Source organism: Silurus aristotelis, assembly GCF_946808225.1.
Source record: "Silurus aristotelis genome assembly, chromosome: 22".
Classification (NCBI taxonomy): domain Eukaryota; kingdom Metazoa; phylum Chordata; class Actinopteri; order Siluriformes; family Siluridae; genus Silurus; species Silurus aristotelis.
In genome coordinates, this window is record NC_139595.1 from 2,955,362 (window position 1) to 2,980,244 (window position 24,883).

Consider the following 24,883-nt stretch of genomic DNA (forward strand, 5'->3'; position numbering starts at 1 on the left):
ATATCTTATATAAAACAATGACAGTGTGTGTGTGTGTGTGTGTGTGTGTGTGTGTGTGTGTGTCTGTCTGTCTGTCTGTCTGTCTGTCTGTCTGTCTGTCTGTCTGTCTGTCTATCTATCTATCTATCTATCTATCTATCTATCTATCTATCTATCTATCTATCCTTTCTCCCTCCTTACCCACCCACCTGCTACATGTCGTTTATAACCACAATCACGATCACATGGCCGAAAACATTGATCCTCGATACCGAGACTTGTTTGCACTTATGTAATGTTCATGATCAGAGTTCCTACTGAGTGTGAACTTCTCAGGACTGGCACATACCCAGACCCTGACCATGTCTCTTTCCTTCTGCCGATGCATCAGTCTGTAACAGAGGGGGAGCATTACTAATCCACCACAGACAGAACACCGATGCGCACACAAAGATGGGAAAACGTGCATGAGCGATGCGTGCGGTGCATAATAGCCGACAGCCTGACAGAACAAAACAAAGTCCTTTCGAAAAAGGTGTAGTTAAAGCCGCAGCTCAGGTGGATCTGATTACATTATTCAGCTTCTCAGTGGAATAACAAGCTGCGAAAAAAGAGAAAGAAGTGGAAAAAAGAGGGTCTGTGAAGCAACAACTGATTGTAGCTGCTGTAAAACAAGTGATAACAGGAAATTTGGGAAGATGTTCTACAACAAATATCTATTAACATATTGAATAGTGTTTTTCTTACTAAGCAAAATATTTTGCTTTGACTGTGAGGAATAAATAAACGCAAAAGATCATGCTGTTTAAATGAATCAGCGTCATGTTGAAAACTCTGGTTTCTCTTTGTTGGTTTTCTCTCCCTCGACGTTTTCCCGTCAACTGATCTGTAGTTTGCCAGTATTTTAAGCACTCCCAGGGACAATTAACAGAATTGAAATGACGCCAGAGATCACTGGCACATTCCATATTTCGATTGTAGCGAGCATGACGCGTGGTGAGGAGCGAAGATCAGAGATCAAGACGAGAGATGAGCAGAACAATAGTTGCTGATTGGAAATCGTTCTTCCGCTTTCTGTGAGATTTTTATGTCCTGCTGACGCTAACAGCCTTCCACACGCAGAGCTTAATTATATTGTAATTGTAGATTTCGTACTTAAGAGTTTGGAGATGAGGCAGAAGGGATGCGACTGAAAGTTGTGTTCTGAATTCAGCTTTATTTTGGACAACATTTATGTCTCAGTCAATTTCTTTTAATTTTGAGAGCTTTTTGGAGCGTGTATGGTAATCCTACTGTAGGTAAAAGACAGGAAAACACCCTGAATAGGACAGCAGTCTATTGCGATGCACAATGCACCACACATTCACAAGAGAAATTTGGCATACAGTAGCTATTCAAAATAAACAACACAGTCTCACGGCATTTCGTGAAATAGTCACAAACTTTTATCTATTTATTCGTGTTCATTGACACGAATTTCCATCTTTTTTCGCATGATTGCCTCAGTCATGCGTAAATGCTGACAGGAATGCCAGAGGTAATCTTTTTTTTTCTCCATTTTACTATAGAATAAGGCAAAAAATATACAGTTACTGTATTAACTGTACTGTACTGAAACTGTAATTAATGCCTCTAATAAACACAGACTCCTTAATTAACTAAGATAATATATTTACTGTATTTTGACTGTAAGGAACCTCTGGCGATGGTTTATAATAGCGAGTATCTTACCAGATATAAATTTAAAGCTTAAAGAAGAAACGTGAAAAAAACAATACAGCATCTGTGGTATTCGGTGGCAGAAAGAAAACTTTGACAGAGGCACAAAAAATATTTCCTATTGAAATACATTACATAGGACACAAAAAAGTGGGAGATCCATGTCAATGAACACGAATCAATAGATTACTATATCACAAAATGCTGTGAGACTGGGCTGAAATAAAAGTATTTCTTAGAAGTTTTTTTAGGGGCTTGGATGAAACCAGAGGGTACAGAGGAAACGGGTATCTATCTATCTATCCATCCATCCATCTATCCAGCAAAGTACTGTAACATTTAATAGAGTTAACTAATTATTGTTGATAGAAACAGAACATTTAAAAAGCAAATGATTCTTTCCCTTCTTTCCACTTTCCCCCCACTTCTTCCTCTCATTAAATTCTCCCTACTGTTTTGTCCTCCATCTATGAAAGCACTTTTCAGAAAGTCAAGAAAGTCTGTGTGATCATCTGACTTATAAGTTTTGCCTTTGCATTACAATAATTCATTCAATGGAAAGTGGAACAAAGCACTGCTGGTCGCTTGTGTGTTGCAATTCAAAAAGAAAACAAGAACCGATAATATTTTTTGTAAAATTAAGCGATTTATTACAAATTAAAATTATTAAAATGTTTTTATAAACAGGATAAAATTTTTACATAAGATTTTACTGTAATTATTACCAGTGCAAGACTCTGCTCTGTCCAGTGGTAATTACTTGCCTGTAAGTCCTTAACCAGCACACATACACACTCACACACACACACTTTTCCATATACTCCCCCCTCCCCACCCCATTTGCCACATTTCATCTATTCCACATATCAGACTGTTGAAAAGTAAAATTTCCTTTACCATGTAGTGCTAATAATCTAACCCTCATGGTTAACCACTGCTACACCAGTGTGCAAAAAACTTTTATGAACTGGGATTTTTACTCTTAAGGAGTCAGAAATGCATGTTAATTGCTGATGCCCATCAGGTTGCCTCTGGAAAAGATTGAAGGATCAGGCATACGGCTGGTCGAAAGAGTTGAGAATGTTGAACGTTGGTGTTAAGAGTACTGTTTGGTGAATTGCTGATGGAACTCTTTGACTTTATTGAGCAAAATCTTGAGTTTATCAGCTGGTGGTAGGATAGTCATCCTGTTAAAAAAAGATCAAATAAGACGGGTTAAAGAAACAGGATATTATAAACAAAAATTAGCTGGTGAACTCCGCCACCTAGTGGTAACTCTACAAATAACAAGATGTAATTATTTAATAGACAATCGAGTGGGTAGGATCGTTCGGAGATGCTGAGTCTTCACAAACCTTCAAAAGTTCACTCAGAAGCATCAATATAATCAATCAGCAATGAGTCCACACTCTATTCTCCAATGTGCACTCCAATTGTCAAGGTGCAGATTCAGTCATTCACTCATAGCATTCAAAGCAAAAGTGAAGTCTGAGAGCTAATTCCTATTAAGTAGCTCAACCATTTTGTACTATTGTCCACTTATGATCTGTTCACTCACAATACTGAGGTAAAAATATTTTTTAGGTCTAAGTTTAATTAGTCGAATTCGACCAGTTCGTAACTGTGCCATCCCAATGCCAAAGTTCAGCGAATCAACATGGTCACTCACAAAATCAACAGTAAACATTGACAACTTTTGATAAGTTGTACTGTAAATACAAACTGCAGACATACAGATTGTTCTGAGGAGAAATATATCCATCATAGATTTTTGCTAATAAAAGATGAACATTGAGGCGGCCATGTTTGCCCACTTTGCTGGTCACATGCCAGAAAAAGCATAAAATTGAAGGGCAAAGGACAAGAACGTTATTAACATGCATTTATTTCGATGACATATCCTTTCCGCTTCAATGTAACGCTTTTCCAGGCATACGTCTCCCATATTGCCTTAGCAACAAGCCGAAAATCAAGAAAGTTCCTGCTAAACTGTAAACATTGCCACCTCTGCATATGGTGCGGTTTAACCAACTTAACAAGAGACATACCTGAAGTGATAAGTTCCTTCTTTTTGCCCGAACCCACTGCCAGGAACTAAACAGATCCCTGTCTCTTCTAGGAGCTTCATACAATAGAACATGTCTGGTTCTTGGCCATGCTCCTGCGCACACACACACACACACACACACACACACACATGCACACATTACAAATTCTAAGAGACATATAACAGGAAATGAGAAATCAGAAAAATCAGAGACACACAAACACACCTTGGCCTCCTTTATGGCTCGCTCGGGCAGAATGATGCGAGGGAACGAGTACATCGCCCCCTGCACTGGGTTGCACTTGATCCCAGGCACCGTGTTCAGAATTTCCTCGGTCAACTTGGCCTTCTGCGCCAAATCATTCAGCGTGGCCACGCGTTCCTGTACAAAAGATCAGGACTTTAACTTATTTCTTATTACACAGTAGATCCTGTGGGTGTAAGATGCAGAACAAAGTACAGTATAAACAACAGTTGACCTAATTATAGAGTAGGTGGAGCTAATGTTAGTATAAGTTTCACAATCGACACATTATAAAGACGTAATGTCTTATAATGTGTCGATTGTGAAACTTGCCCACTCTTGCCTGTTTTTTTAAACACAATTTGAACACCTGCCCAGACCCCCTCCACCCACCAAGGTCTCTGGTGTCATCTACTTTACTCTGCCCCTCAAACCAAAAATAAGCGACCACATGTATGACAAAAGAGGTAAATAAAAGAATTGGATAACATGCTGAACGTCTGATTGAAAGGTTGTAAGTTTCCTCCAAACTGCCACTGCTGGGCCCTTGAGCAAGGCCCTTACACCTGATTTTCTCATGATACTTAAAAAAAAAAAACAATCCACTCTGGATAACTGCTAAAAGTCCTTACATTTGAAACTGATCTTGTCCTTTGAAGACAACAATTTCAACCAAAAAAATTTTTTAGATTTGGTTTATAAAAAAACTAATAAACAATAAACATTTTTTTATAAAAAATGAAAGCATTTTATATATTTCTCAAGTTGAAAAAATTCCCAGGGTGTTTTTTCTAATGCACAAATGCAATTTTTGCTTTCGCAATTTTCTAAACTCTGATTGTGTAATGCGTCTGAATCTGTTTCACAATCAAAAAAAAATCAAGCTTCTTTCTGAAAAAAATATGGGTGATTCAAATAAACCACAAATGAGCATATCATTTGAACAGGAAAGTAGTAGTTTATTGGTAAAATGTTGGACTTATGATCAGAAGGTCATGTGTTCAAATCCCAGGAGCACAAAGCTAAGCTTTTGAGCAAAGACCTTAACATTTAAATACTCAGTTGAAAAAAAAAGAGATAATTGTGAGTTGCTCACAATTAAATAAATAAATAATTTATTGTAATTATTATAATTAGAATACATTCTTTTCCGGGATGTTGATCGTTACTTACACGCACCCTACAATAAATACATTTAAAAATGTGGGAAAAATGACAGCAGGATTTTACCTTCATGAACTGAGCGTGTGATGGCTCTTTAGGCTGAGGAGGGTTGGTGACCAGGGCCATGAGCGTTTGACCTGGTACAGGAGGACACAGACGCACAGACACCAGCTTAGTGAGCTGAGCCTTCACCTCCTGGTCCATGTTTATCACCTCCATATAGCCGCCTCGCAGGCCGCACCTGAAATGGCATTTTAATATTACAAATAATGGTAGTAAAAAGAATGAATTCACCAGTTTCCTTCAATCTGATTATTAGGAAGCTGTGTCCTATTTTCTATTACGCTCTAATTTGGCTGCTAATTGTGAGCCTGGGAAGCAAGCCAAGACGAACTGAAAGAGTGTACTCACTCTCCCATGTAACACTTGGAGGTGGAATGGAACGAGGCCAGCTCTACTGTGTTGGAGAATTCAGGACCCATCTCGAATAACACCTTCTTAAAAGAGTGGAAGGCACAACCCTCGGCATACACGTTATCCTGATAGACCTGAAGGAGCGAGAGTTAAAGGCTTCAACCTTTTCCATGTAGAAAGTAAAAAAAAAAACAAGTGAATTAACAGCAGTCCTGAGACGGTATTACGTTACCTCGTCAGCCATCAGGAAGAGACGTTCCTTGGCAGCGAATCGTATCACGTCCTCGATGCACTCCCTGCTCTGTACCTGACCTGCCAGGAGAAAGAACAAAGCTCAGATTGAAGAAAGTGCCATGTCATGATATGCATGTGCAATAGGAACTCTTGGGAGTTAATATAAGAAAACCTAGCAAATGATTCGCTATTTTTGTTTATTTGCTGAGCCATCTTGTTTCGCATAATGTTTAAAACCAAATTTAGCTTAGAATATACAACTTTTTTCCAGTTAAGATACTATTATTTTTAAGAGCTTTCACAAATATATATAAAGAAAACCCTTCAGTTTAATTTTAGAATTTGGAAAAACAAAATTTTATTTTTTTTTCCCCTTCATACTTTTTTCCCCACAATAAATGCAAAATACAGTCGTCCCTCCATTTATCGCGGTTCGAATCTCGATATTCAATTTGGCACATTTTTTTGCTAAAAGATCCCGAGTTAGAAAATGAATGAATGGATGAATGAATGAAGCTTTTTGGGGTGGCGTTCATTTATCGCAGAAATTAGTTTTCGCAGTCGCTTTTGGCACGTAACTATCGCGATAAACGGGGATGACTGTATAAACAAAGATTTTAATAGACTCAAGTATGTTCCCTTTTTATCAAACAGATTTTAATGCACATCCAAAGAAGCACATGTCAGAGAAAAAATACATCTTGGCTGCAGACTTCTTCTTTCGGCGGCTCCCACTAGGGGTCGCCACAGCGGGTCATCCGTCTCCATAATACTCTGTCCTTGACATCTGTCTCTATCAAACCAACTACCTACATGTCTTCTCTCACCACATCCATGAACCTCCTTTTTTCCTCCTTCTGGTGGCTCCATCCTCATCATTCTCCTACCGATATACCCCATGTCCCTCCTCTGCACATGTCCAAACCATCTCAATCACACCTCCCTCACCATGTCTCCAAAACGTCCTACATGTAGAGGCCCTCTAATGAACTTGTTTCTAATCCTGTCCATCCTCGTCACTATTAATGAAAACCTCACATCTTAGCTGCGGACAATGGTGCAAAGCAACACAACTTTTGGAAATTGCTGTGGCTGAATTTTAAAAACAGGTATTTTCTGCATGATGCTTTGACATCTTCACTTCTAGAAATCATATATAAAGAAAAGGTGAATAAGAAGACAGATTAACAAACCACTGGACTCTACAGTACCTGTTGGGTTGCCTGGATTAATGATACACAGGACCCGTGGGTTGCAGTGCTCTCTGGCAGCCTGTAGGGAGCGCTGCAACTCGCTGATGTCCAGGCTCCAGCACTTCTCCTCGTTCAGATAATAGTTCATCTGTACAGCGCCCAACTCGGCTAATGCGGCAGAGTACAGAGGATACTGAGGGATGGAGATCATCACACCTGTACGAGTACGACCCTCACCTGCTGTCAGCAACTTCAGTATGGTCTGAGACAAAAAGAGAAAATGAAGACATGAAACAAGCATATTGCATCTAGTTATGTTAATACTCACTTTTTATATAAAAGATACACAAATCCCCCTTAAATATAATCCAATCCTTATACCTATTTGGATGTATATCTATAATATCTATCCTTATTTTCTCATGCCGTATGTGGTTCCCCCACTGTTTCCACAAAATTCGAGGCACACAATTGTATAAAATGTCTTTGGATGTAGAAGCATTTAATTTTCCCTTTACTTGAACTAGAAAACCCAAACCTGTTCCAGCATGACAATGCTGCGGTGTACAAAGCCATGAAGATATGTTTTAAATGGGTTTGAAGTGTGTGGAAGATCTTGAGTGGCCTCCTCACCTTCTCACCTAGATCACACCCTTGTGGCTGAGGAAGAACAAATCTCCACAAGCACACTTTAAAATCAACTGGATCGGTTTCCTAAATAAGTGGGTTATTATACCAGCAAATGAAAACTAAATGTGGATGAAGTAGGATGTAAAAAAAAAACCCATTATATTTAATATATATATATATATGTATGGAAAGTAGTGAAAGCTTTCAGACCCCCTTTACTTCTTTTAATTTTGTTATGCTGCAGCACGGAGTAACATCGCCCAATCCAGGTGTGCAAAGCTTCTTGCGTCATATCCAAAAAGACTTGAGGCTGTAATTACTGCCAGAGCTGATTCCTCAAAGTACAGAGTCTGAATACTTGTGTACATATGTTATTTCAGTTTTTCCTTCTTCATACATTTGCAAATATTTTCACTTTGTTATTATGGGGGAACCAAGTGTGGATTAATGAGAAAAATATATTTTTAAATTTACAATTATATTATATAATATATATATATACACACACACACTATTGCAATATCAGGCTGCAACATATACAAAATGTAAAATAGTGAAGGGGGTATAAATACTTTCTGAATGCACTACAACTTGCTTTGGCAAAAACATTGCCGAAACGGTCAGGGCAATAAACCACGCTTGGAACGTTTGAACTTGGAGCGAGGGGGGGGGGGGGGGGGGGGAGTGTGGGCAAGGAGAGAGATAAAGAGTGGCATAGAGAAACACAAGAGAGTGAGTTACAATGATTGGGAGAGAGAGACGGAGAGAAAAAAAATGAGAGGCGTAAAGAAATGTGTGTGAGAGAGAAAATGAAAGGCAGAAAGGAGAAAATATATATTAACAACAAAGAATTTAATGTCATAAAAAGAAACTTAAAGTAAAAAAAAATGCCCCTGTGACTAAAGATTTTGCTCCCAAACTACAAAGCAAATTTTGTTAAGAAGTAACAGAAGCCTATAGCCTCCAGTTTAGCCCCATTAGCACCACTTTAAACCATGCAAGTGGGTAGAAATTACAAGTCTCCCACTGACCTCTCCAAGCGCAGGCTCTGAGTTTTTAATGTGTGTGATGCTTTGGCCATAAAATTAGCACAAAGCTAAACTGGAGGCGATAAGATTACACAAAACTCTAGTGTTAAACTATTTACAGTACATTAAGTCCTCCGAAAGCAGCCAGAGCTTATCCTACATGCACATTAAACAAATATACAGTGTGTTTGTCAAACATTTCTCTCAGCATTCTCAGAACTGCAATGGAAAGTTTTTTCACCCCAAGAAACTAAAGGTGGAAAACATTAATTCGCCTTGGAATTATTTGAATACTTCTGCACTTGATTTCCTGAATCTTTATGAAAGAAAAGCTCCAATTCCCACATCATCATTCATACTAAACACATAACTTTAAGAGGCTCATGGATATTTTAGTATCTGTCTGGCTATGGGCAAATTCATTAACAGAATAGTCGTAATAAATCACAAGGACGTACGACGATGCCGTCGCTGGCGCCCGTGGTCAGATAGATGTTGTCCGGGTCACAAGAGATGCCGCCGTCACGGCGCTCGATGTAGTGGGCCACGTCTTGCCTGATGCAGTCGATACCCTGGCTTGCAGTGTATGAGCCTAAAAAAAAAGGGAGGATAAACGCTGCACGTTACAAACGTAATAAAAAACTGAAGCCTAGAAATTAGTTCAGGGTCTAATAAAGCTTTAAGATGTATTTCAATTCAGCTCATAATTTTGGGTCCAAATATCACAAGGCCCTTAAATGATTAATAGATCACCACAAATGCAATATTTTGCAATTAGTTTGATTAGCTTTCATTTTATGATCTGACACTGAGGCCACACCCCTTAAACTGTAATGGATGAGCAAAAAAGCCGCACCTCCTAAACTGTGATGAACAAGCACAAAGTCCATGCCTCCTAAACTAATATTAAGAAAAAGCCACACCTCCTAAACTAATAATAAAAAAGGCCACACCTCCTAAACTGATAAGAAAAAAGCCACACCTCCTAAACTAAGAATAAGAAAAAGGCCACACCTTTTAAACTGATAAGAAAAAAGCCACACCTCCTAAACTAAGAATAAGGAAAAAGGCCACACCTTTTAAACTAATAATAATTAAAAAGGCCACACCTCCTAAACTAATAATAAAAAAGGCCACACCTCCTAAACTAATAAGAAAAGAGCCACACCTCCTAAACAAAGAATAAGAAAAAGGCCACACCTCCTAAACTGAGAATAATACCAACAGAGGCCACACCTCCTAAGATGTGATGGACAAGCACAAACACACTTCTTAAATTGAGGATAACAAGCAAAGACCACGCCGTAAATATGCAACCAATAAATAGACCACACCCTCTACACTATAAATGACGAGACCACGCCTCCTAAAATAACAATTAAGCAAAATGGCCACGCCTCTTAAATAGAGAGTGAGAAGCACAAAGGCCACATCCTCTAGAGAACTGAGGGACAGTTCATGCCTCGGAAAGCACATACCAATACTTCTTCCTCCACACGCCTTCAGGATACGCCGTGCACGATCTTTGGCATCGTCAGGAAACTTGTTATCATTTAGCAGGTCTGGATACAAGCACAACGCCAAGACCTTGAAAAGAAGCACAACAGTGAGACCACTGGGGGAAAAAAGACAAATATGCTTCACGCTAGACGTTTATTTGACATTCTAACTGCTCTTAGATTACTCATGTAACCCGGGCCTAATACATGCTGACTGTGTTGCTTATTAGGAAGAGAAAGAACAGAAGATAAGGTTTTTCTGCTCTGAACTGATACCTACCTGTCTGAAGAAGGTGATGGGTTGTTGTCCCATGGCATGGGCGTCTCCGATGTTAGCTTTGATGACCTCGTCAAAGGGTTTCTTAACTCCCTATAGGAAAAAAGAGAAGTTTCTTCAGGCCATGTTGAGTATTAGATCCTACTTCCTCCTTTGCATTTGTTCTCTTGATCTCTCAAGTGGATAAATCATGGCCAAATTTGTCATAAATTAGTCATAGATTTTGCCATAAGGCTAAAAATGTAGTTTGATTCTTATATATCTCTTTCTCTCTGTCTCCCTCTATCCATTTCTGACTGTCTTTTTCTCTCTTTTGTCTTTTACTTGCTTCTCTGTCTATCCCAGTTTTCCTCTGTCTCAATCAAGTGCTTTGTCTCACCGTCTCTCTCAATGTTCACCTTTGTCTTTGTCTCCCCTCTCTCTCCATTCTCCTCTCTTCCTCATTGTTTATTTATCTAGGTCTCTCTCGTTTTTTTCCCCCGCTGCCTCTCTCCACCTTTTTGCCTCTAGCCGTCTTTCACCATCTCCTACTTTTCCACTTATCTTTCACTCCGTGTCTACGTTTTTGCCTCACAGTCTTTGTGCATGTCTTTTTAAGTGCCTCCGTCCTTTCCTCTATCTATCCATTCTTTTCTCTTCTTCATTCACAAATCCCTGTCACCAAGCAAACAGCTGAGGCATCGTCGGCTCTTATTTCACAGTCCTACATTCCACAGATAGAGAGAGAGAAAGAGAGAAAGAGAGAGAGAGAGAGAGAGAGAGAGAGAGAGAGAGAGAGAGAGAGAGAGAGAGAGAGAGAGAGAGAGAGATCAGCCAAGAATTCACACAATTGTCTCGATGTTCTCGATCAACCATGAAATACGCTGTGTCGGAAATCCGCACTGGCACGAAGAGGCCAAGAAGCAAACTTCAATCATCACACGCTCGCACCACAAACTAATGTAGATACAGTACCACAAACAGACCTGCTTACGGCACACTGTTCCATATAAAATCTAATTCAAGTACAAATTGACGAAGGGAAAGTGGAAATTCTGGAGCTAGGAACGAGTACGTCACTCTAGATAAGGGCGTCTGCTAAATGCTGTCAATGTAAAAGGTCAGATTTGGAGATTACAGAAATCTGAGATGCTAAAAGAAGCAATGTTGGACAAGAGGACAGATCCTCCCATGACCAAAAGATTGCTGGACCGCATGGAAGCAGGATATGTGGCAGCTTGGCGATCCCGGGGCTTAAACACCCGACATTCGGATCAGTAACCAAGAGCCTTAACCACCGAGTTACCACCTCCTTGTTACCAGCGATTAATCAGTCAAACCAATCAGAGTGCAGCATTCGTTTTTAAATAATCGCCAAAAAACAGATTCGTTTTTCAGACAGGGCCATTTATTAATCCAACTTCCTTCTCTGACTCAAACCCTCGTCATGTGCTGCGTCCTATTTTGCACGTATACAATGCACTACGTAATAAATTCACTAGATACCTTTTTTGAGTGTGTAACCTGTGTGTGCAAATACTGAGACATAAACGAGAATGAGAATGTTGATGCCTGTTTAAACACACCGTCACCATAAACACCATTAAGAATCTCCTTGATGCGGATCAGATTTTCTTTTATTATTATTCCTTATATAATTTATCCTACTATCATTTTATCTACTACTCCTGTGACCTATTTGTTTTCCCAGGAATTAGTTGACCATCCAGGTACCTTTGTGCTACTCATTTCAACACACTAATTCTGATCTAGGATACTATTTTTTGACAGATATGAAGTGCAGCATTTTCTGCATCTGGTGTGTAAAAAACCACTAAAAAAACAGGTGATGTGTGAGAACCATCATGCTGTTGAAATCCTTCTACATTAAAGTGTGTGTGTGTGTGTGTGTGTGTGTGTGTGTGCACTCTCTTTCAGCCAATCGAAGCAGTTGGCAGGTCCGTCCTCTTGACTCTTTCTCTGCTTTGAATAAATAACCCTCAACACTATGAAGCCTCGGATCCTGTTATTGGTCAAACAACAGTGATGTTTATCAGCTCTGGCCAATCAGGTGTGGTGTGGGAGAAACTCCCCAAAGGCCAGACAACTCCAACTGGGCCTGTTGTGTTTACGAGCACTCATCAGACAAGAACTGTGACACTTTAAAGCACAAAGAACAGATGCATGGTCATTTTCAGTGGTGGACAGTAAGGAAGTAAATGTAATTCATTACTGCAGAAAAGCTACTTAACTGCAAATCTTTACTTTACTGCACTATTTCTATTTTACTTTACCTTCACTACATTTCAAAGTCCAAAATCTTACTTTTTACTCAACGTTCAGCGAAAATCAGCTGTCCCTTTTTATTTATGAGCGGACAAAACGTAACTGGTCAATCAGTTACCACCAATCAGGGTTGAGCACGCGCTCTGTTTAGAACTTGTTTTGATTGGCGCTTGGTGTATCTACTGATTACCAACATACAGCGTAAGTTCAACAGCAAGCAGAACATTTAGAGAGGAATAAATGATGGAGAAACTTCTGACTCGAACTCACCACAACACCCGTGTCCTCATTTGAGCGATTATTTTTAAGTAGCTGAAAAGAAGATTTTGGGTTCATGACAATTGTAATAGAAATCCATCAGTGTTTGACTCGTATCATTTTATTAGTAGATCAGTGTGCTGAGAGTCACATTCAAGTCTTTTCACATTAATTTAATTGATTAAGTATAGAATCTTGTGATAAAAAATAATAATAGGAACATTATAACCGTAATAAATCATAGTACTTTGGATACTTAAATACATTTAAAGGCAAAAACGTTTGAACTTTTACTTTACTTTTTTTTTTTACATTAACTGGCGTCATATTTTACCGAGTCAATCTCTAACTCAAGTGCATGTTTCAACATCTTCAGCTCTGCTACCTCCAGCTCCACCTCCTGTCTTTCACTCAATGCCACTGTCTCTAAACCATACAACATCTCAGGTCTCACCACAGTCCTATAAACACAACAGAATATTTTAAATATTAATAAAAAGTAGACAAATATGATAGGATCTTTAATGCAACATTGTGCGGCGCGACCTGTTGAAGCGATAGCTGTGAACAAGCATTTACTGGAGCTCTTATTCAGACTCCTGCGCCTGTCCACAGCTAGACTGGCCAAACTGCTTCAGCCGTCTCAGGTTTGAAGAATGCCTTTGCCAGAGTTCTGGTGCCTTTACAGTAAATATTGTGTTCTAGCCTTAGAAATCATCCATCAACATGCAGCTGATTGTCAAACAGCTCCAGTCTTGTCTTATCTATCCAAAGAAAAATCTTGTGGCTTCTCAATATGCATTTTAGCAAATGCTAAATGTATTTATATTTTTATCTAAAGGTCACCAATACATTTGTTAATGTCTGTAAAAGTTTTGATTGTAAATACTGTAACGTTCTAATAATTTATGGCATAACCATGTGACACTGACTGACACAAACCGGACTGGCGTCAATGTCAAACCATGTCATGGTTGCATCAGTGAGATTTTGCCTAAAGCCAGGTACACACTTTTGGCCCCGATTGGTTGTCGAAGACAAATTTTTAAATCTTAAAAGATTTCTATAATCCTAAGACAAAATCTGTAGCCTTTAAATGCTGGTTTGACATGTTGACCAATTAATGGCCGTTGTGATCATCTTTTTCTTCCCACAAAATTCTGGCAGTGACTGAATATTTCAGACACTTTCCTGCAGTGCGAGTTTCCTCTGCTGACCATCAATCCAAGAACCAAAAGATCGCCGAAGAACCTGATGACGCAATTAGCGGAACAATCTCAAACCACCTCAGGGAAAATGTCAAAACGAGTCAGCTGGACAGTACAGCAAGAGGAGAAACTTCTTGAGTTATCGAGTTTTTGTTGCTGATGTTTTTAATTATCGAGGCACGAACACAATGAACGCTACAGATTTCTTTAGTTTGCTGCTAGCTACCATTAGCGAGAGAACTGCCTGAACGTGCCACGGACTCATTTCCAACTTGGACGAGTCTTTTTCTTGTGGTGGTCAGTTTTTGACTGTTGTACAGTCTGATATGATGACAACTGAGATCCTACAGTGTGACATGGGGACCATTTTCGTACAGTCTGACAAGCAACAGTCGCAAAATTACCTTGCCTGGAATAACGTGCAACTAGTGTCAGGTTTGAAATTTGAGAATACAGAAAAAAAAAAAATGCACATAGTTCAATTTTTGGCCAAATAAACACTAAAGAAATCAGAGAATAGAATTAGTTCTACACAAATTCCTCAACGATATAGAAAGAATATTCAGATTTGATCATCAGGAATTCCAATTATCTATTTAATATTGAAAAAATAAAAGTATTAATACTTCTATTTGACTTAACAGATAATACTGATAAGGAAGAAAAAGTAACACAAAAAAAAACTTGCAGTCAATGGCAGATTCGAAACTGTTGGTTTGTGGTTTAAAACATGTGACTAGCTTCCCTGCTGAGGGGGAAAAAAAAGAACACACAAAATAAAAACAGTTTGTTGAAATGACAGATATTGAAATTAATAAGTATAAGAAAAAGTAAAAGATTCATCGTGCACACACAACATCTTCTAAATCATTGCAATATATGGGATTATTTCCATTCACATTTAGACCAAAAGAAACTTGCCACTGTTCACACCTCAAGGAATGTGTAAACTATCTGCATTTTAATTACGACAGCATTGTTGGCACTGGTTGGCACCACGTTTAATATTTGTTGTTTTCGCCTCTAGAAATCGTATAGAATTTCTAGAAAAGTATCTAATTTTTCGCCGATCTGCTCCTTTCCCGATTTCGCACTGTAATCAGGGAAGACATAAGAGTGTTGCTTTGTTCTCCGAATGTAGTCGCAGAAGAACCTGAAACCGAACGTGAAACTGGCTGTGCTTTAAAAAAAAAAGTAGAACAAATGGTTTTCCTGGACTGTAACAAACATCCCAGTTTTGAAAGGTAACTTGATTCTGCTCACATGAAGAGTGTCTCTGATTTAGACGTACCAGTCTGATCACCGACTACATTATTAACAACACTGTATGGACAAACGTATTGGGAAACCTGGGATTTCCAGCCATACATTATGTGGTTGGACCATTTGTACACCAAACCACAAAGCTGAAGGCAAACAATTGCATAGGATATTTTCTGATGTGGTAGAATTTCAATTAAAATTAAAACCCAAACCTGTTCCAGCATAACAATGCCCCTTTTCACAAAGCCGGCTCTATGAAGATAGATGGTTTGGAAGTGTGTGGAAGATCTTGAGAAGATCTATAGAGCTTTGAAATAAACCCTATTGAACACCCTTGGTATGAATGCGAACGCTGACTGCACCTCAGGCCTCCTCACCTCACCTACATCAGCACCTGACTTTACTAACACCCTTGTGGCTGATGAGCACAAAATTTTATTGAACATCTTCCCAGAAGAGTGGAGGTCATTATAAAAGCAAACGGACGAAATAAATAGGATGTTCAAACAAATCTTATGATCAGGTGTCCACAAAATTGTGTCCATATAGTGCGTATAATCTCTGTTCATTCTTAAAGGTTACTGTAGTTCGTCTTCTCAAACTCTAAACATGAAATCCTCGCTAATGTATCCACTATGTGTTCAAATTTATTTTCAACCCTGGGTGCCACGGACATGGAAGGATACAGCTTTCAGTTTTATGGAGACTTTTTGACAACCATAAATACTTCTGTAACCATGTCGGTCATTTCGACTCGGGGGTCATGACACCAGGAAGTGCAGAAAGTGAAGTAACGACAGATGCTTGTTACTCACATGCTTTTCTAACAGGAATAGGGTTTATAATGAATCATGTACAGGGCCACCAAATCATGACATCTGGTTCGGGTAAATAACTCCTTCACTGTCGCAAAAAAAACCTCTCGTGTCAGGCGAAAATAAGTTAGACGGAGAATGTTTATCGCTCTTCTGAATATACTTATAGACGTTCAACAATATTGAAATGTAGCTACAAATAGATAAAAGTAGCAAGTCATTCATTAACAAATAAAAAAGGACAATCATGGCCAAAATTACGTTGCCAGATAAGGAGTATAAAACACTTATCACACGTATCGCCTTGTGTTGAATTGAAATCGGATCACACTGCATCGCAGTAGGGGTGAATCGCATCACATTAGTAGCTGCTTCATATGTATCTTTATATGAATCATATCGTTGGATATGAATCAAGATGCGAATTGAATCGGCTTTAGTTATGGAGATGCGCATCCCTATTACATACACAATATACACTATTGTTATTGCACCATATTACAGACTATTTCCCAAATAATCCCATTTATAGATCAACGTTTTTATCTTATTTTCAGATCAGATCATTTTCCAATTCAAACACGCAGATCTTTTGCAAGCATTCCAAAAAGTCCAAGCACTCTGTGTCAACACTGACTGAATTATAAAAGGCGAAATTTATAAATAAAAATTATGACAACACTTCAGTTTTACAGAAATCCATGTCACAAGCTGTTTGTTAGTTAACTAATTCCTAGCTGTTGCACTGGAACTTTGGTATTTGCTTGATTGAAGCCCACAAGATGACTAAGCACAAAATGAAAGACACAAGCATTACTGCACGTTAATGTCTGATCTCGGGGGGGGGGGTAAGACAGGATCAGCATGAATCATCAGGAATAAATCAGGTCTCAGGGTCAAAGTGAACTTCGGTCTCTGGACCTGTTTTTCCACGAGCCTTTGCGTCACAACTTTTCGGCTCGGCCCCCCATAGCCTTTCTGTCATTACCTGTTTGCTCAACTCTATGTCTCCGTTTATATCCTCGGTTCGTTGTAAATGGCCTCTTTAAGATCTGGCCAGGGACAAACAAAGATGAGGCTGATCTACGTGTGCGCCACTAGAAAGCAAACAAAGCGCTCTGTTGAGCAAGTGCTTTCAGAAATGGTAGACTTTGAGATGTGGGTGTGTAAACATGTATAAAGAGGAGGCGGTGTTGGACTGGTTTCCCCCCTGGGGAGCAATTCAGTCTCGGAGCAGAGCATTGTCTTCTCCAACTATGAGGTTCAGGTAAAAAGAAGCTTGGATTTAAAAAAGGGTGGAGATGCAACTGGTGTAACCAGGTAAAAAGTCAGCAAAGAAATGCTATGACCAACAGATGAATTAAAAAGAGTTTCCACATGCACATATTGAGGCGAGGGAGCGCATTTGCTGTGTGCTGCATTAAACTGTGTGCTAGCGTATCTAAATTGCTAACAAACTGGAAAACTAAACCCATATTTAAGAAAATTAGACAAAAAACAGTTAATCTAGCAATAGTGAGCTTGTTAGTAAAAGTTGCTAGCTGCTAGCAGCATCATTTAGAAAAAGTCACTAAGACACTATAACTAAGAGTGCTAATAAGAATGCTAATTACCAAAAAAATATATAGCTTACTAAACATTGGTTAGCCTGTTTGTGAACCTAGCTAATAATGTTAATTACCAAAAAAGTACTTATACCACTAGCCAGAGTATTAACACAATATTAGCTAGGTTCTTAGCCTAACACTGACTAGCTTGTATGTCCACCTCGATGTGTGAATTACTACATAATACCATACAACAACAACAGCAGTGTGTCATACTGTCCATGAGTGGTTATTCGAATTTGATGTGAATTTGACATGTATGTCCTAGAGGCCCCTGTCCTTGATTGAACCCAAAACAGAATAATTGTGTTACAATTACACACAATGTGGTCTAATAATCCTGCACAATGTGTCTGCATAGAAATAAAGAGGTGTGCCATTTTTACACCGGCTACTCCCAAATAAGCCAGATTCTGACTGATATAAAAGACTCCTTTGTTGGAATACACTTGGCCCAAAGGAAGCAGAGCAGCTGGTGTTAATGGAGCCACTGTGGAAACTGGTAGCTGCCTGAAACTCCCTGAGATACAGTGCTGTCAAATTTTGGATTTGGAAGAGCAGTCATTCTGAAAAGCTGTGTGACAGAAGCAAACATCCAGAGAGAGAGATGATTGGTGGAGATCCTTTATTCCCAACACTAATTGCACATGCCTAAACAAAAAGCCCCAGGGAAAGTACTGTGGTCTAAACACAGTCTACTATACACCGATTAGGGTATTGTGATTTACTGTGTAGCCATGTGCCGGTTATACACTTTAAAGCTAGTCATAAAAAAAATCTAATAAATCAATTAATAGTCAAGTTACAACTAATGGTCACTTAGTTGTACCAATACCTCAATGGTGCTAGCCCAGAGCTTTCACGAATAAATCACTCTACGCTCAACCCGTTGGAATGTTACGCAATCTTACATAGATTTTCTGTACACTTAAAACATGAAATAAGACTGAACTAATAGAAATGTCTAACCATCATGAATTTTGATTAAACTTAACCTTGATGACAATAGGATTAATCTCGCGTGTTGAAATTGTTCACCTTCTATCTAATGGAATTAAAAAGGAATACGGGAATTTATTTTTAAGTCAGACCTTATGAAGATTGTGGACCTTTAAAGAAGTAGATGCCGACCCCGCAAAAACACTCCGAACCATCTTAGAGACGTACCAGCGCCAATTGGATCCCACTTCATGTGGAGTTTGGACACTGGACCTCCTTGAGTGTTAAAGGTTCTGGCATGGAGAAGCTGGTGTTTTATCTGTGATGATCGCAAATGTTGAGCTATTTAATGAGTTGCTCAGTAGCTCCTAGTTTTATAACCATAAAATGACTGATAATATAATGATAAAATAGTAGAAAGAACATTACTCATAATCTTATACTCCAGTACTCATGTTAGTTCTCTCTCTCCAGTGTTCTGTATTATTTGAAAATTTATAATCACACTCTTGAAATCACCCAAATGAGGACGGGTTCCCCTTTTGAGTCTATTTGCTCTCAAGGTTTCTTCCTCAGAACATCTAAGGGAGGTTTTCCTAGCCACAGTTGCAATGTCTGCTCATCAGGGATAAATGCACACCATTCACCTTAACTCAAAGTAAAAAAAACTGCTTTGAGACAATGTCTGTTGTGAAAAGCGCTATAGAAATTAACTTAACTTGACCTTGTGGAGATGGACAGGGGTCTCAGAGCCATAATGGGTGGAGCTTACATACAATTCAATGAGAATGACAATGGTGCCAGTCAACACCAAGCTGCCACTGTTTAAGCAAAGCCTTCACCCCTCAACTGCTTAATTCTAAATGAGATCATTGTTAGTTGCTTTGGGTAAGGGTGTCTACCAAATTCGGTAAATAAAATGCTCAATTTCACTCTAAATAAAACATTTCACTGGTTTTTTTTTAACTTCCACCATGGTGAAAAACTAATGTCGCATCACAGGACAGTGAAATACCCCATGAGCAAAGTGCTCTCTGCCCCGTCCACATATACGAGTTGTATAGCTGTAGTGCAATATTACTCTTTTGGACTTTTAACTGCTAATTTTTGACTTATAATTCAATCTTATTACATTATTACATGCGAGGTAACAAAAGCCCAATAAAAATATATTTGATTTTTTAATTCGAAAAATCTAGCCATTGTAATGAACTAGCTGTTTTAATTTCTTTCCATCATATTAATGTTAAAATATTACCACACAAATTATGTCTGCTCATAAATTTCGACACCCTGTACATACATTTTTTTTTTTAAGTTCTTGACAAGAATTTCAGAACATTAAAACAGAAAAAAAAAAATTTCAAAAAAAGTTTTTTGCGAGACTTGCGAGTACTTGCGTGGTATGTAGAAACACAGGTTACATGACTGAGCATGACGTCTGAGAGCTTAGCAGCCATTATCACCAAGCAACCCATGAAAGAAATGCTGATATACCATAGAACCTTTGCAGAACAAGTAAATAGAATAATTTTATATTACATACAACACAGTAATGTCTCAATTGTCCCAATTAATTTTTTTTAAATTGGGATTACGTCATAGATCAGTTGCAAACTTAACCTCCTAACGTAATTAAAATGCACCATGGGGCACCGGGAAGTTCACTCAAAACACAAACACATGGGGTTTTAATAGAGTCTGCTAAATGTATGTACTTAAAAAAAAAAAAAAATGGAAGGGTCAGATCAGAAAACTTATGCCACTATGAGAACAGATACAACTTATAGATGAGAACATTCACATTTAAGGTTAGGTTGCTGTTGGTCTCGGCAGTGCCGTGATTCAGTGCAGTAGAATAGTACTTCTGGCATTTAGAGAAGAAATGGTGCAGTTTAAAACACGGCTCATTTTTGGTCCCTGAAGACTGAACCGAGAATCTCATAACGGAACACGCGAAAAGGCTTCATGACATATTTTGGAGACCTGCACAGCTGTTCATATTTGTTAGTTCAGTAAAGGATTAAAGTGCAGTGCTGGACTGGAGCTGATGAGTTGATTAGATTAGTGCTGCCTAATCCATGAGCCTTAACTTTTCAAGCAAAACGACAATTTATTCTGATTGTATTGCACCTGACTTCACTTTATTAGAAAAGTTCAACCGGTGCGGGGTCAGGAGTAGTACGGCAGGGGGACGAAGCAAAATATGCAGAACAAGATTAGATCTAGGAATACATGCACCAAGAAATGCAGCTACACCAGTTTAGATTTCTAGGCACAGATAATTTTTTAGAATAAAAATCGCTGTAAGCAGTTTCTCTGATAATGCAAAGTTGCATGAAATGCAAGATGCAATGGATGAACACAACTAAAGCTAGAACGCAGCGATAGAATGCTAACCGTCACCATTCTTTTTTTTGTGTCCTCCGAGAGACTTACTGCTCAGGACAATTTTATTCACTCCTTTTGGCCTATAAATGCACATAAGATGCTTTGCAACACCTGTGCTCAAATTACATCTCCGAGAGCTCAAAATCTTTCGGAATGTACCCAGATCAGCGAAGGCCACTCTAAGTACAGTGGTGTAAAAAAGTGTTTGCCCCTACCTGATTTCAGTTTTTAAATGACATTTTTTATTATTGTTGGGAAAACAAAATCCAAAACTACATGGCCCTGTGTGAAAAAGTGTTTGCCCCTAAACCTAATAACTGGTTGAGCCACCCTAAGCAGCAACAACTGCAATCAAGCGTTTGCGATAACTTGCAATGAGTCCGTTACAGCGCTGTGGAGGATCTTTTAACCACTTATCTATGCAGATTTGCTGTAATTTAGCCACATTGGAGGGTTTTCGAGCTTTTTAAGGTCAGGCCACAGCATTTCAATAGGATTCAGGTCAGGTCTACACAGGGCAATGAAGTTTTGGATTTTGTTTTCCCTCAGTATTAAAAAACAACTTCATTTAAAAACTGTATGTTGTGTTCACTTGTGTTTTCCTTTTACTAATATTTAAATTAGTTCGATGATATAAACATTAAAGTGTGACAAACATACAAAAAAAAATAGGGGGCAAACACTTTTTCACACCACCCTATGTTTTAAATTTGATTAAATTAAATATAAATAGTAACCCTTTTTTGTTTGTTTCTGTTTAAATACATTTATTAAAACAGCAAAAATGAAAAGAGAAATGGAATAAGGATGTCACTATAAACCAACACCTGCAACATCTCCGAGAACTCGAAATCTTTCGGAATTCACCCAGATCGATGTCAAGCTGGTTTTCCTTAATGAACTGTTGTTCCATTCCATGGATTTGGATTAAATCCAATCCTACAGCACAATCAGGGTTAGTCATTAAGGCTATTTTTGTCCTAATCATTTTGTGGCAACACTAATTAAAACTGTTTTTAATACAGGGTCCATGACCTATGAAGCATAGTCAAAAAGTCTGTAATTTTATGAAGGGTGAATATGTTCTAATCACAGCATAATATTATGAAAGCATTCGATTATATATTGAGATCATATAATATTTAGAGTTAGAGACAAGTAATTTGTTCTAAACAGCTTTAAAAGCTAAATGTGATTGATTCAAGGACAACAAGCATCTCGATCAGTGCAAGATGAAGACCAAATGTTCAAGAATGGGTCTTAAAAAAATTGTCAAATTATTATTAAACTCAATGAAAAGCCTGTGTGCACACTTCCAGGAATAAACGTACATACATCATGTATCTAGTAACAAAAACCGGATCTTTGTTGGTACCTCAAACGTACCAACAAAGAACTCCAGGTGTAGATACGTTTACTTCTAAGAGTGTAGAGATAAAGGGGCTCCGTAAAGTTTACTCGACCCTTTTTATGGGATTTGAAGAGCTTTAAAAGAAGTTTTTTGGAGATGGGACATGGCACCTCTCTGAGCTCCTTCTCCAGCTGCAAGGCGCGCTGCACGATGGGTCCTCGCACCGCGTACTCCACCTTCTTCACGTTGGCGTTCATTGAGTCTATGGTGAGCACCTTCTTGCGCTGGTTGAGCAGCTCCTTCTCGGCCATCTTCTCCCACGCGAGTCGGCTCCAACCTGCAGAGAAAGTCCTTCTGGGACACCGGGGTATAGAGAAAGAGGGAAAAGTCATCATAAGACGCACTAGTCTTTCACATGTGTACTGCAGCATCGCTTGTTTCTTTTCTTTTTGCGCAATTGACGCAAATAAACCCGCAAGTTTCCCCAACAGAAGCGCGACTCGATTAAAACGCAGATCACGCAGAAGGTCCAGACTGCAGGAGACCTTTGATCCTGATCAGGGATAGTACTAAGATAAGCAAACCACGTTGCTTGGACATTAAATGCACACACACACACACACACACACTTCCTTGCCAAAGTCCCATTTCTTTTTATGCACTTTGTATACTCTCTCTTTTTTTTTTTTTTTTTTTTTTTTTTTTTTTTTATAAAGACCCCCCACCATTAACACCACCTCCCACTCAGCTTCACCATCCATCAGCTTTTACGCACCAGAAGTGTTTGAAGAAGCTTCCTCGGATTTCCTAGACGACCGACGCCGGGGCAGAGGAGCCGCGAGAACTTGGATGAAGATTCCCCGCCGTGCAGAGCGACTCTGGGAGGAGACTTCAGTCAAACACGGAATGAAATAAATTGAAGGTCCGGCTCCTCCCATGCGCTGTAGCGACACAGAAGAACTCCAAAACCCGCATTCTGCCACCCTCAATGTCGCAAGAATTAGATACAAATTTATGCGTCCCCCATAATAAATGATCTTATAAAAACTTTGCGCATTTCTTAAATTGCTTCATTAAATATAATTAGTAACCCTTTTAAAGACTCATACATGCTCCTTTTGTTTCTATGCAACAATAATGCAAGCATGAAGATTTACATCGAAACAAATAAATAAATATGTTTAAATATTCCACTTTATTTTTTATTGAAACAATTTTACACAATAAAAACCTGACAGTTCATTTCTCCAAACTTTCAGCTGAAACACTTTGCCATGCCTCTTTTGAATCTTGCCCATAATCTTCTTGACTAGTTGGAGATCTCTTTCTGAACTTGTGATCCAGTTCATCAGGATCTCACATACTGTATATACACTATAGGGCCAAAAGTATTGGGTCACTTGGTCAAAAGTAATTTTTAAGCATCGCATTCCACATTTAGTCCCAGTTTACCTTTATAATTCCCTCCACTCTTCTGGGAAGATGTTCCACAGATTTTGGAGTGTGCTTATAGATATTTGTGTTCATCAGCCACAAGGGTGTTACGAAAGGCAGGTACTGATGTAGGTGAGGAGACCTGGGGTGCGGTCAGCGTTCACATTCATCCCAAAGGTGTTCAGTAGGGATGAGATCAGAGCTCTATAGCAGCAAGATCTTCCTTTCCAAAGCTTGTTAACCAGATCTTCAAGGAGCTCAGAGGCATCGCCATGCTGGAACAGGTTTTGGGTTTCAAGTTCAAGTGAATGCAACATTTTATTATAGCGAATCTAAAGACAATCGAGTGCCTCCAGTTTTGTTTTACCAGTTTGGAAAAGAACCATATGGAAATACTTTTGGATATATAGTGTATGTACGTATGTATGTATATAAATTAATAGTAAAAAAAACCCTAAATGTATTACAGACATATATAGTACAGTATTTTCTTATAATCAGAAGTTAGTCATGTTTTTGCTGTCAAAAAGTACTCTGGCAATGACTTGATGGGAATCAATAAAAAAAAAAAAAAAGCTCAGTCTAAATCTTTTGGCCATATTATGGTCAGCTCAGCAATAACAGTCAATTAAATAATTAGTATTCGGCTCAACTCACTAAAAAGAGTCAAACCTTTTATTTAAAAAGCCCCACTCAGTTTTGTGTATTTGTGTCTAGTGTTACTTTTTGTTAATTTGTTGTAGCACCGTGGTCCATGGAGATATGTTGTTTCGTTTTACTGTGTACTATATGGTTGGAATGACAATAAAAGCACATTTGAATTTAATGGACATGGCATTGGTTTGGCTCGACTCACCCATGAGTCAATTCTTTTGTCTGAAAAAGACTCATTGCCAGGGCACTTGGCTCCGCTTATACAGGTCA

The 24,883-nt window shown here is 38.7% G+C and overlaps 1 protein-coding gene across 3 annotated transcripts; it reads right to left on the bottom strand.

Moving 5' to 3' along the window:
* Window positions 1–2,324: 2,324 nt before the first annotated feature.
* Window positions 2,325–23,496, bottom strand: gpt (glutamic--pyruvic transaminase). Of its 3 annotated transcripts, none has more exons than XM_083525128.1 (12): window positions 23,301–23,496; window positions 22,696–22,879; window positions 10,432–10,521; window positions 10,131–10,239; window positions 9,111–9,244; window positions 7,013–7,256; window positions 5,800–5,879; window positions 5,565–5,701; window positions 5,220–5,394; window positions 3,972–4,127; window positions 3,747–3,859; window positions 2,325–2,885 (listed from the first exon to the last, which is right to left on the bottom strand). In XM_083525128.1, the coding sequence occupies exons 2-12, from the start codon at window positions 22,834–22,836 to the stop codon at window positions 2,795–2,797; spliced, it is 1,470 nt and encodes a 489-aa protein (XP_083381254.1). In that variant the 5' UTR covers window positions 22,837–22,879; window positions 23,301–23,496; the 3' UTR covers window positions 2,325–2,794. The 3 variants fall into 3 exon arrangements, with proteins under 3 accessions (XP_083381254.1, XP_083381253.1, XP_083381255.1); XM_083525127.1 differs by having other exon boundaries at window positions 22,696–22,862; window positions 23,301–23,478; XM_083525129.1 differs by having other exon boundaries at window positions 22,696–22,876; window positions 23,301–23,426.
* Between the last annotated feature and the right edge of the window lie 1,387 nt (window positions 23,497–24,883).

Coding starts and splice junctions, on each gene's coding strand:
- gpt (XM_083525127.1), bottom strand. CDS start 23,463: ATGGGAGGAGCCGGACCTTCAATTTATTTCATTCCGTGTTTGACTGAA. Junction 4,128..5,219: donor CACACGCTCAGTTCATGAAG/GTAAAATCCTGC, acceptor TCTTTTGTACAG/GAACGCGTGGCCACGCTGAA. Junction 2,886..3,746: donor GAAGGAACTTATCACTTCAG/GTATGTCTCTTG, acceptor TTTTTTTAACAG/GATGACTATCCTACCACCAG.